At 34.9% G+C, this 11926-nt stretch overlaps 1 protein-coding gene across 1 annotated transcript; it reads left to right on the forward strand.

The window, feature by feature from the left end:
* The first annotated feature begins 2580 nt into the window (after positions 1 to 2580).
* LOC140173786 (uncharacterized) lies at positions 2581 to 6977 on the forward strand. Its single transcript, XM_072198373.1, has 8 exons — positions 2581 to 2930; positions 3168 to 3473; positions 5366 to 5422; positions 5526 to 5653; positions 5756 to 5859; positions 5941 to 6165; positions 6625 to 6739; positions 6871 to 6977. The coding sequence occupies exons 1-8, from the start codon at positions 2581 to 2583 to the stop codon at positions 6975 to 6977; spliced, it is 1392 nt and encodes a 463-aa protein (XP_072054474.1).
* Positions 6978 to 11926: the final 4949 nt, after the last annotated feature.

An 11926-nucleotide genomic window follows, 5' to 3' on the forward strand; every position in this document is an offset into this window, starting at 1 on the left:
ATTTGAAATGCTCCCCCACTACTAATATATGTGGCTTAATGTTACAACTTAAAATCTCAAAAAATTTAGTTCTTACAAATTTATGAATTTAAAATAGGACAATAAATAATTTTTAAAAATTTTATTAAAAATTATCTTTTACCTCATTAATATTTAAAAAAAAATTATCAGTATTTTTTATGTTAAAAAAATTAATATAAATTATAAGATATATATAACTTTTTAAAGTAACATATAAATTAAAATTTCATTTAAAATTTTTTAAATTATTTTTAATTTATATTTTATATTTTAATATATATATATATATATATATATATATAATAATTAATTGGATAGTTGATTATTAGTATTGTGATCAATTATATTAATGCCGGTCACTATTCAAATTGGAATGTAAGAAAAATTTGATTTAGTGGGGTCATTGTTGTTGATAATGAAATATTTTTCATTTTAAAATATTTAAGTAAAAAAAAAATTAATGACCTCAAAAAAATTCGTCTTGTTATCTACACAGATACTTAACATACTTTGTCTATCGTAACATAACTTTAGAGTCTTGGTCTTTGTTTTCATTTTTATATATATATGCAACTATGCAAGAATTTTTGTGTAAAACTCAAAATAATATATATTACGTTATAAACGGATGGAAGTAGCTATTATTAGTAATATCAACGTCTTCGAGATAAAATTTGGTTAAGGGTCGATGTTATTGATAGTGAAATATTCTTTATTTTAAAATATATAAATAAATATAGAAAATTGGTGACCTCAAAAAAAAAAAAAAAAAAACTCGACGTATTATCTACACTATTATTAACTTTAGAGTCTTTGTTTTCTTTTTCTATTCCCATTTGGATATTCGTAATAATTATCTTTCTTTTCTTTCATTTGCCCTTTATTATACGGTGAATGAATGATAGTGTAGATAACACGTCGAGTTATATGTTCCCTCTATTATACGTTCGTAATAATAGTTATATATCTACACTATATATAAGTCCTTATTCCCTGTGAATGAATGATTAATATCAAGAATTCCAAAGTCAAACCATGTGAAGTTGGAAACTTATTATGGAAGAACCAGGGAACCATAATGACTTGACAAATTCGTAAGAATAGGACAACCCCGATTCACGAGTTATATAAATGTTTAAAAGTGACCTAAAATTAATCCAAACACACATATTAGAACATGTCAAATTCCTATTACTGTTAAAATTGCATGGTTAGAGAGGGTCAAGCTCTGTGGTGTGAGTTCAAGAGCAGAGTTTGAAAACTCTACATTCTAGAGAAGAAAGTGAGAGAGATGAGTTGAGAATGAAGAAACTGCTAGCAATAGAGAAAAAGAGAAGGCAAAAATGATGATTGATGTACTAGTCAAACCACTTTGCTGACTTACATGAGTTGCATATATATATTAGCAGCAGTGATTACAAACTTGATATACTTAACTGAGCACTAACGAACTAACTTAACCGTTTCTAACTAACTCTGCCAGCCGGCAATTCCGAATTCTAACTTTAGCTTCCAAGATCCGTTTACTCAGGTTACAGTTACATTGTCCGCACTTGTAAGACACTGTTAGGTGCTGTGGTTTCATGTAGCATTGAGTTTCTGATATGCTCTCATACTACTTTTTTTTTTTTTTTTTAATTTAAGTTGATAGAAGAAAATATATAAATAATTATATTTAGGAAAAATGTTAGAAGAATAATTTTTTTTTATTAATATAAGTCCATACTTTGAGATAAAATCTTATTTTTATACTATAAAAATTTAAAATTTAAGAATTAAGATTTAGAATTTAATTTTTAATGTTTAAAATTATTTAAATATTAACTAAAAATAATAAATTTTGTTAATAATGTATCATTATTCCATATTTAAAATAGATGCAACGAAAAATTAAATAAAATTTATGGTTTTATATATAGAAAAATATGCGTATAATATATGTTACAATTTTTTTTTATTAATTATGGTTAGATAGCTAAAAATCATTTAAAATTTTTAGATGTGTTGGGTTTGATTGAGACTAAAAAGCAGGTTGTGACCAAATTTGATGTTACAAGAATATGGGGGCAAGATGGTGTGGGATGAAAATTTGTAGGTTCTGATGGTGTATCAGGTCGGCTTTTGTTAATATGGGATGAATTAGTGTTTAAAATGAATAATTATTATAAGGGGGAGAGATGGTTGTGTGTTGAAGGGGTCTTGGTAAAGAGTAATTTCAATTATGTTTTTTTCTTGATTTATTGTGCACATGATAGGGATGCGAAGATTCAGCTATGGGAGGAGTTGAGTTATATGACCGGGTTATATGTCAGGTTTCTAGTTGCTACATGGGAGACTTTAATGAAATAGTACATATGGACGAAAGGCAAGGTACTGATGTTTTACTTAGGTCGGCAGAAGAATTCAAGAAGAATTCAAGAGTTGGATCCAAAACATGCATTTAGTGGATTTGCCGTTCACAGATTGTAAGTTCACATGGTTTCGGGGACGTTCTTGCAGTCGTATAGATAGAGCTCTGGTGAGTTTGGAGTGGTTAAAGGAGTTTCCTGAGACTCGAATATGAGGTGGACCAAGGGGCTGTCAGATCACTGTCCTGTAATAGTAGAAGACATGAAGCAGAGGGAAGGTTCAACGCCGTTCCAAAGTCTAGATTCTTGGTTTACACATGAAGACTTTCTCAGAATGGTTGAGGAGTGGAGAGGTTTGGGGGAGATCCAGTTCACAGACAAATTGAAGGCTTTAACAATTTCGTTAGGAAGATGGCATAAGGCTAATTTTGGAGATATGGACAAGAAGATTACGGAGTTTGAGAAAGAAATTAAGAAGATTGATGATATGGTAAGCAATGGGGTGTATGATGGAACGATGGAGGCTAGAAGAAAGGCGCTAGTTACTTACTGTGAGCGGTGGTATGTCAGAAAAGAAGTTCATTAAAAACAAATGTCTCGGTCTCAGCAAGCAAAAGAGATGGACAAAAATACAAGATACTTTCACAACATAGCTTTAACAAGAAGGAGGAATAATAGGATTGATACACTGTTAACCAACGATAGACTGGTCAGGAATCAAGCTAGAATAAAAATTGCTATTAGAGAATTCTACAAAGAGTTATATCACCAGGATAATTCTTCTATGGTAGGTTTCAGGGACGGTCTGGTGGGTAGGATAGAGCAGGAAGATTCTGTAAGTCTAGAGGCGTTGCCGCCGGTTGAGGAGATCAGAGAGGCTGAGTGGGATTGTGAATCTTCTAAGGCACCAAGTTGTGACGGGTACAACACAAATTTTATTAAGAGGTGTTGGGAGGAGATTGGGTCTGAATTCGCGGCAGCAGTGATAGGGTTCTTTCAGACATCAAGGTTGCCGGCGGACTCCAACATCACTTGGGTGGCGTTGGCACTTAAGTTCATTGGGGCAAGGGAGATTAAAGATTTGCGACCTATCAGCATGGTTGGGTGTGTATTGACAAACCCCATTTGTAGGGTTTATCTTGTATTGATTTTTGGGGATTTTATCAACTTTTACCCACATTTATTCAATGAAATAGCATGGTTTTATAACTTCTCTCTTAATTGTGCTTAAGAGTGAAAACATGTTTTTTAGGACTTAAAATAGTTAAATTTAATTCACATTGATTCTATTAGATGCCTTGATATGTTTGTTAAGTGATTTAAGGTTTAGGAGGCAAAGATTGGATCAAGGGAATGAAGAAAGAAAGCATGAAAAGTTGGAGAACTCATGAAGAAATGAAAGAACCGGAAAGCTGTCAAGCCGACCTCTTTGCACTTAAACGACCATAACTTGAGCTACAGAGGTCCAATTGATGCGGTTCCAGTTGGGTTGGAAAGCTAACATCCGGGGCTTCAAAACGATATAAGATTTGTCATAGTTGCATTGCGCATAGGGGCGCACACGCGCACGGTACGCGGACGCGCCGATGGTGGCACATGACCCACTTAATGCAAACGTGGCCAGCGATTTTAGAAGCCTTGTGGGCCCAATCCAACTCATTTCTGATGCTATTTAAGCCAAGGATTGAAGGGGAATCAACATACTTTTCATACTTTAGAAGTTAGTTACCATTAGTTTAGTTTTAGCTTAGTTTAGTAGTGAGAGTTAGTTTCTAGAGAGAGAAGCTCTCTCTTCTCTCTAGAATTAGGATTAGAATTAAGTTTAGTTTTTAGATCTAGGTTTTAATCTTTGCTTTCTTCCACTTCTATCTCTCAATTCTTTGTTGCTACATTCAATCTTCTTCTATTCCTTTGTTGTAATTTCCTTTATGTTGTTCTTATACTTTGTTGTAGATCTAGTATTGTTCCTTCTACATTCTTCCAATTCAATAAGAGGTAATTCATAATAAATGTGTCTTCTTTGCTTTTCTATTGTTGATCTCTTATTTTTGTAGTTGTAGATTCCTTTAATTCTTGCATTTAATAATGTTTACTCCTCTTGCACTTTATGTGTTTGTTGAAATGTCTCTTTTAGTTTTAGTGTAGATTTTGTTCCTCTTGGCCTAGGTAGAGTAATTAGTGACACTTGAGTTATCTAATTCCTTTGTTGATTGATAATTGGAGAGATTGCTAATTGGTTTGAAGTGCACTAAAGCTAGTCTTTCCTTGGGAGTTGGCTAGAACTTGTGGCTCAAGTCAATTCATCCACTTGACTTTCCTTTAATTAGTAAGGTTAACTAAGTGGTAGCAATGAATAATTCTCATCACAATTGAGAAGGATAACTAGGATAGAACTTCTAGTTCTCACACCTTGCCAAGAGCCTTTTATAGTTGTTAGTTTATTTTCATTGCCATTTACTTTTCATGCTTCTTATCCAAAACCCCAAAATAACTCATAACCAATAACAAGACACTTTATTGTAATTCCTAGGGAGAACGACCCGAGATCCAATACTTCGGTTTATAAATTTTAGGGGTTTGTACTAGTGACAAACAACTTTTTGTATGAAAGGATTAGTGATTGGTTTAGAAACTATACTTGCAACGAGAATTCATTTGTGAAATTCTATACCATCAAAAATCCATTCGTCATGTATACAAGGTTAACTCCAAGGTATTGGTTAGAAGAATGAGATCCGTGATGCCAGCATTAGTAGGGAAAACTCAGAGTGCATTTTTAAAGGGAAGAAAAATACATGATGGGGCACTTATTGCATGTGAAACTATAAAATGGCTTAAACTGAGAAAAAAAGAAGTAGCAATAATCAAGCTAGATTTTCAAAAAGCATATGATAGAGTCAAGTGGAGCTTTGTGGACATTGTGTTGCGGAAGATGGAGTTTGGGCATAGATGGAGATCGTAGGTTATGGAGTGTGTGACCACATTATCTATGTCAGTTCTGATAAATGGGTCGCCATCCAAGCCGTTCAAGATGGAAAGAGGCTTGAGACAAGGTGACCCGCTTTCTCCTTTCTTGTTTGTACTGGTTGTGGATGTACTATATCGAATGGTTGGAGAGGCAGTTAGGAACGGACATATATCACCATTGTTGATTAGGAGAGATAGCATAGCGTTGTCACATCTTCATTTTGCCGATGACACAATTCTGTTCTACCCACCAAAGGAGGAAACCATTAAGAATTACAAGCGGCTACTGAGATGCTTTGAGTTGATGTCTGGGCTCAGTATTAATTTTGACAAGTCGAGCTTGATTCCGATAAATTGTGATGAACAGTAGATCCAGAGTATGTGCCAGTTGTTGGGTTGTAAGGGTGATTCCCTTCCAGTTAGATACCTGGGTATCCCCTTAGGTGCAAATCTGAGGTTGGTAAAGACCTGGAAGCCTATAATAGACAAAGTTGAGGAGAAGCTCGGTCTGTGGAAAGCTAAAGTACTAAATAAAGCTGAAAAGTTGGTGCTGATTAAATATGTTTTAAATAGTTTACCAGTGTATTATTTAAATTTGTTTAAGATGCCAAGAGCTGTTGCTGATAAATTAATTTCATTGCAAAGAAGGTTCCTGTGGAGTAAGGAGAATGGTAGCAATGGGATGGCTTTAGTAAGATGGAAAGTGGTGCAGGCCCCTAAAAGATTAGGCGGGTTGGGAGTTGGAGAGGCTATGGTTCGTAACACAGTTATGTTGTTTAAGTGGTGGTGGCAGTTTGCAAAGGAAGATTGCCCATTGTGGAAGAAGTTGGTTTGTTCCTGTTATAATCTGAATCCTAATGAGCTACTGTCAACTTAAGTGCTACCTACTAAAGAAAGACCATGAAAGGATATATGTCAGTTACAAATAACGAATAACTATATAAGGGATAAGATGGTTACAGGATTGTCTATGGAGATTGGTGATGGACAGCGTACTTGGTTTTGAGAGGATATATAGTTGCTTTGTGGGTCTCTGAAAGATCGGTTTCTCGGACTTTTCTCTATTTCAAACCAATGTGGATGTGTTATAGGGGATTGTGGGTTCTAGGATGGGTTAGAGTGGATTTGGAACTTCCAATGGAGGAGAGAGCTCTTTCAATGGGATTTGGAACTCCTGGGTCAATTACATGAGGCGTTGAGACCTGTGAAACTAGTAAATAACAGAGAGGATAGGGTGGTGTGAAAATTTGATAGACAAGGAGTTTTTTCAACTAACTCATTTGTACAGGTTTTGCAGGAGGCGATACTCCCAGAGGAGGTTACAAGCTACAACTTTACTAAGACCATCTGGAAAGGGTTAGTTCCACCAAGAGTGGAACTGTTTGCTTGGTTTGTCCTGATAGGTAGAGTGAATACAAAAGAATGGCTAAGTCGTTTTGGGATCATTAACCAGAAAGATAACGTCTGTGTTTTATGTAATAAAAATGTGGAACATGTGCACCACTTGTTTCTAGGCTGTGATTTTGCTTGGCAGGTGTGGAATGTTTGGATATCGATGTTTGGCCGATAATGGTCTATTCCAGGTTCGATGAAAGAACATTTTCTATTGTGGACAGAGAAGCTGAGGAGAAGGGAGAATAGAGAGCAACGATTGAGATGCTTCTTTGCAATCGTTTGGAACATCTGACTGAAAAGGAATAGAAGGATATTTCAGAATAAAAGCATAGGAGTTGAAGATATTATCAATATGACAGTGTTGAGCCACAACGAGTGGAGAAGTATGGACTCCTTTAGTTATTGATGGCTATGCCAGAGATGACAGAAGATTTTTTCTTTTTATTGTTATGTTTTGACTACTCCACTTTATTGTATTGAACTCTTTGTTTTAAAAAAAATAATAATTATGGTTAGATAGACCAAAATTTCTAATTCGTACTACTTTACTAGGTAGGTCTAGCTAATCTCTTTTTTTTAATAGTTAAATTAACAAAAAATCACATAATTAAAGTTTTTTAATAAAATATAACATAATATAAAAAACAAATAAAAAAAGTCAAATTACAACCCAATTTATAATCCACAATAAACATTCAAACTTAAATTACCAAAACCTGTTTTAAGATTTAATTTGGAGTTTTATACTGAGTGAATGGATTGAACTCATTCTCACATAGAAAAATGCATCATCAATATGAATGTTTTGCTAAGTAGTGCCAGTGATGTACGTCTTGTATCTTTTAAGAATTTGTAGTTGTGAATTATTGTTGAAACTCTGGGCTGCTTATAAACCATAAAGTCAATAACGTTATGCGTATGAGGAATTTACATACCATTACCAAAGTTCTTATATATAAGTTCTTAGAGGTGGAAAGACAGAACTCTATGTGCTAAGATTTTATTAGAGTTTTGTAATTTTTTTCTTGTTAATTGTGTGATTGCATTGCACATTCAAAATTTTACAAAATTTTAAATATAATTTTTTAAACAATAGTTGTTAGCCCAATCCTGCACTGCTCTATCAAAATTCGCAGATTCAACCATGCGAATTTAGTGAACTTTTTTTTTGTTTAATAGACTCAAAATTTTAACTTAATCTATTATTTTTAACAAAGACTGACTCGTAGGTACCTTAAAACATATTCCCTACACACAAAGATGTACAAGCTTCATTAATTCAATATGAGCGAATTCTACCAAAAACATAAAAAAGATTGTCGGCCTAGAAAGTTTGAAAATTTGCTTTCTACTTGTTATTTTATTTCAAACAGCAGACAACAAAACAATAGCGAGCAATCAAAGAATACAATGAGAGAAGTAATTAAGTTAACTAGTCTAGTGGTTAGTTCGCTAATCTGTTTAACCAAAGTATTGAGGGTTCGTTCAAATTTCACATTGTGCTTGCAACAACTTATTGGACAACGACAAATCCTTAATGGAACTCCGATTTACGGCGGATTATCCTTATTTTGTCGGGTTACAAAACATCACAAATCTAAAAGACAACAAGGACAAAAAAGTTGAAGATGAACAAGAATAATAAATTTATTTTCTGTTTTATTTTTTTTGAGATTTTTAGATTAAGATATTTAATTTTAATTTTTTTAATATATAAAAATATTTTTGTCACACAACAAAAAAAATTTAGTTTTTTTAATAAAAATATTTTAACATATACAACGATATAATAATTTTTTAAAAATATAAATATAAATACTGACATAGATAATTGTATGTATAAATCTAGTTTAATAATATTTTTTATATAATTTGATTATAAATATGAATGTCGTCATTTTATACATATTCCTAAACGTATTCTTATTTATAACCCTGATTGTTTAAGGCTAATCCAATAACTAAATCGGGTTTATCAGTTTAATTTTTTTATCTTTTATAAAATAAAACACGGAGAGAGAAAACTGTCACTGGCTTAAAATGAGCTATGACTGATTTTTAAGAAAATAGTTCCCCATCAAATTTAATAGATTCGAATATAAGATAAATAAAAAAATTACAAATATTTTTGATAAATTTATAATTTTAAAAATGAATAATTACATATTTTTAGCAAAAATAAAAGGGTTAAGTACTGAAATCGTCCCTAAAGTCTGGGGTGAAAATCAAAATCGTCCCCGACCTTTTTTTGTTATTAAAATCATTCTCAACGTTACAAAACGTTATAAAATCGTCATTTTCCACTTCAATTTTATTTTTTTTATCATATTACCCTTCATTATTAATAAAAATAATTAAAAATAATATTAAAAATTAAAACAACCCCCCACACCCCTCAACTCTCCTCCCTCCGCCCTCCCCCTCCCTCCCGCCTCCCCCTCCCTCACCCTCCCGTAACCCCCTCAGCCCACTCCCTCACCTCCCACCCTTCAACCCTCACCCTTCGCCCCTCCCCCACCCTCCTGTAACCCCTTCAGCCCACCCCCTCACCCCACCCCTCATCCCTCACCCATCACCCCATCCACCCAATCATCCCACAAAACAAATTAACAGCATCCACCCAATCACCCCACAAAACAAATTAACAGCAAATCAAAAGCAGAAGAAGCATAACAATTTCAATAATCACATCAATTTCAATAAATAATAATTCAATAATCATCAACTACAATTTTAGTTTTCAAATCCAAAAATTCAATAATCATCAAGTTACAATTTCAGAAGCAGAAGTTCAAGCAGAGCAGAGGAAGAAGCAGAAGTTCAATAATCATCAATCATGTATATGTTCTTCAAAAATTAAAAAAGGAAAAAACAAAAATAGGAAGAACGAAGGGTGGCGGCGGCGGGTTGGACGCAGGGGCGGCGGCAGTGAGGTGAGGGGGTGAGGGAGTGAGGGAGTGGGATCTGATGAGGAGAGTGAGGGAGTGAGGGAGGTTTGGGGTGAGGGGGTGAGGGAGTGAGGGAGGGGGTTTGGGGTGGAGGGAGAGACGAAGAGATCTGGGTGTGGGTGGGGGTGGGGTTTTATTTTTTTAATATTATTTATATTAATAATTAAGGGTAATTTGGTCCAAAAAAATAGAAAAGGATGATTTTATAACGTTTTGTAACGTTGAGGATGATTTTAATAACAAAAAAAGGTCGGGGACGATTTTGATTTTCACCCCAGACCTTAGGGACGATTTCAGTACTTAACTAAAAATAAAATATAGATGAATCATGCCTGTGACATATGGAGCATATGACTTTTACGAACTCAATAAAGAATAGATACTCCTTGCAGATCATTAATCTTGGATATAGAAAGGCTTACATAATCAAATATTTATTCCCGAAAATTTATTTTTAGAAAAAACGGGGTGAGTTTTGTAACCCAGTGACTAGACAGTACATCTATAATTCACATACATGAGACCATATAAATATTATTATAAAAATAATTTTAGTTAGAAAATAGTAATTTATATAAATGAGTGAATCAATAAGGGAGTTATCATACAGAAAGCAAATCAAATAATCCATACTTAGGCGGCTCCACCTCTAAGGGTAACCCTTTCCTCTCGTGTGCCCGTACGGGATAACAAATCTAACGTGTGGCCTACACATTAAGCTAGCAACACCTTTGCAAGCTGAGGTTTGAGTCAGATGCATCTAGGTTAACGTCATAACCGCCGTTAACTACGGTTTTCTAATATGACCCACCCAAACCAATTCAAAACATATAGTTAAGTTTCGAATATAACAAATTCTTCGGTCTTTCAAATATGAGGTATCAAATCAAATAAAATAATATTTTCTCATCCAAATCATAGTCAATCATATTTTTTCAATCTTAAGGCATTTTAAATATATTTCACAATTTCAAAATAAGCAAGTACCAATAAATACTTCATTATTTCAAAAATACATATTCAAGTAAAATCAAATGCTTTAAAATAATATAAAACTTCTTCGAACATACATATAGTCTCGTAAAAATATATAGTCTCATGTGCATATTAAAATGAGCTTAACAAAGATAATTATTTAGTTCTAAAAAATCGATTATTAAAACCAGTTTAAAATCCTTTGATAGTAATCTTTGTAAGTATAACTAAGTTCAAAGCACCGTATATCAAAATAATTATAGACATAAAGCTAAATGATTATAATTATAAATGTAAAGCCTACTCACAAATTGGTCCCAAGGGACAGAAGAGACGAAACTAGAGTGCCAAAATAAAAGGTGGGAAGGTTGAAGTAGAATGGAATAAAAGAACACGAAATTTGGACCGGGATAGGAGTAACAACTTCAATCCTCACTACAGTAACATCAACAACAGCCCTAGTATCAACAACATGGAACAACTACAGTAACAATGACAACGAATCCAATAGCCTACGGTGGTTTAAAACTAAGCAAAGACAGAAAAGGACATCAAGCAGGATAGGATAGAGTCAATAGTAGAGCTTTATGGCAAGACAAGGCAGATCAGAACAAGATTAGTCTTACCAAAAGAAATAAGAGGATGGAGTATCAGTAGCTCCGGTGACCCCCACCGGCAAGGACAGAACCGGAAGAAGCAAAGTTGAGCTAGGGAAAACTTGCAAAATTTCCGGCGGCAGCTTCCGGTGACGTCAGTGCGATTTCCGGTGACTGGATGCGCGGTGGCACAGCTTGCAACAACGGCGGAGGTGTACCAACTCCCCCTGCTCGCGAGACTCTCCTCTCTCTGGCCATTGCGTTTCTCTCTCCTCTACGACCTCCTCTCTCTCTCTTCGAAGCCCCATACCCGCAATCGTGATGGCGACGACGAAGCTCCCGGTCAAGCGGCAACGACATGGCACGGCAGTGACGAGATGTCGTCCCCTTCCTCTGTTCTGTGTGTCGTGTCTTTCTCTTTCACATGCGGTGGCTTCTTGTGGTGGCGATGGAGTCCTCGACGATGACAATGGAAGCTCCAGCTGCGGCAAGGATGGTCTCCAAGGGCGACGGCAAGGACGGCGGGACATCACCTCCTCTTTCGCGCTTCTTCCTTTCTCCTTCCCCCATTCCCTGTTTTGAACTCCTTCTCTCTCTCCCTCTCTTTTCCTGATTCGCGACAACAACAGTAATGGCAGCTGCCAGCCCCGCCAACGTCGTCCCTTCCTCCCCTCTC

This window comes from Arachis hypogaea, chromosome 6 (assembly GCF_003086295.3).
Source record: "Arachis hypogaea cultivar Tifrunner chromosome 6, arahy.Tifrunner.gnm2.J5K5, whole genome shotgun sequence".
In the NCBI taxonomy this organism is placed as follows: Eukaryota; Viridiplantae; Streptophyta; class Magnoliopsida; order Fabales; family Fabaceae; genus Arachis; species Arachis hypogaea.

Bases quoted from the DNA above. Each gene is read 5' to 3' on its own strand.
- LOC140173786 (XM_072198373.1), top strand. From the start codon at position 2,581: ATGAGGTGGACCAAGGGGCTGTCAGATCACTGTCCTGTAATAGTAGAA. The intron at 5,654-5,755 runs GTATTAATTTTG...ATTCCCTTCCAG, and splicing joins TGAGTTGATGTCTGGGCTCA to TTAGATACCTGGGTATCCCC. The intron at 6,740-6,870 runs GTAGAGTGAATA...TTTGCTTGGCAG, and splicing joins TGCTTGGTTTGTCCTGATAG to GTGTGGAATGTTTGGATATC.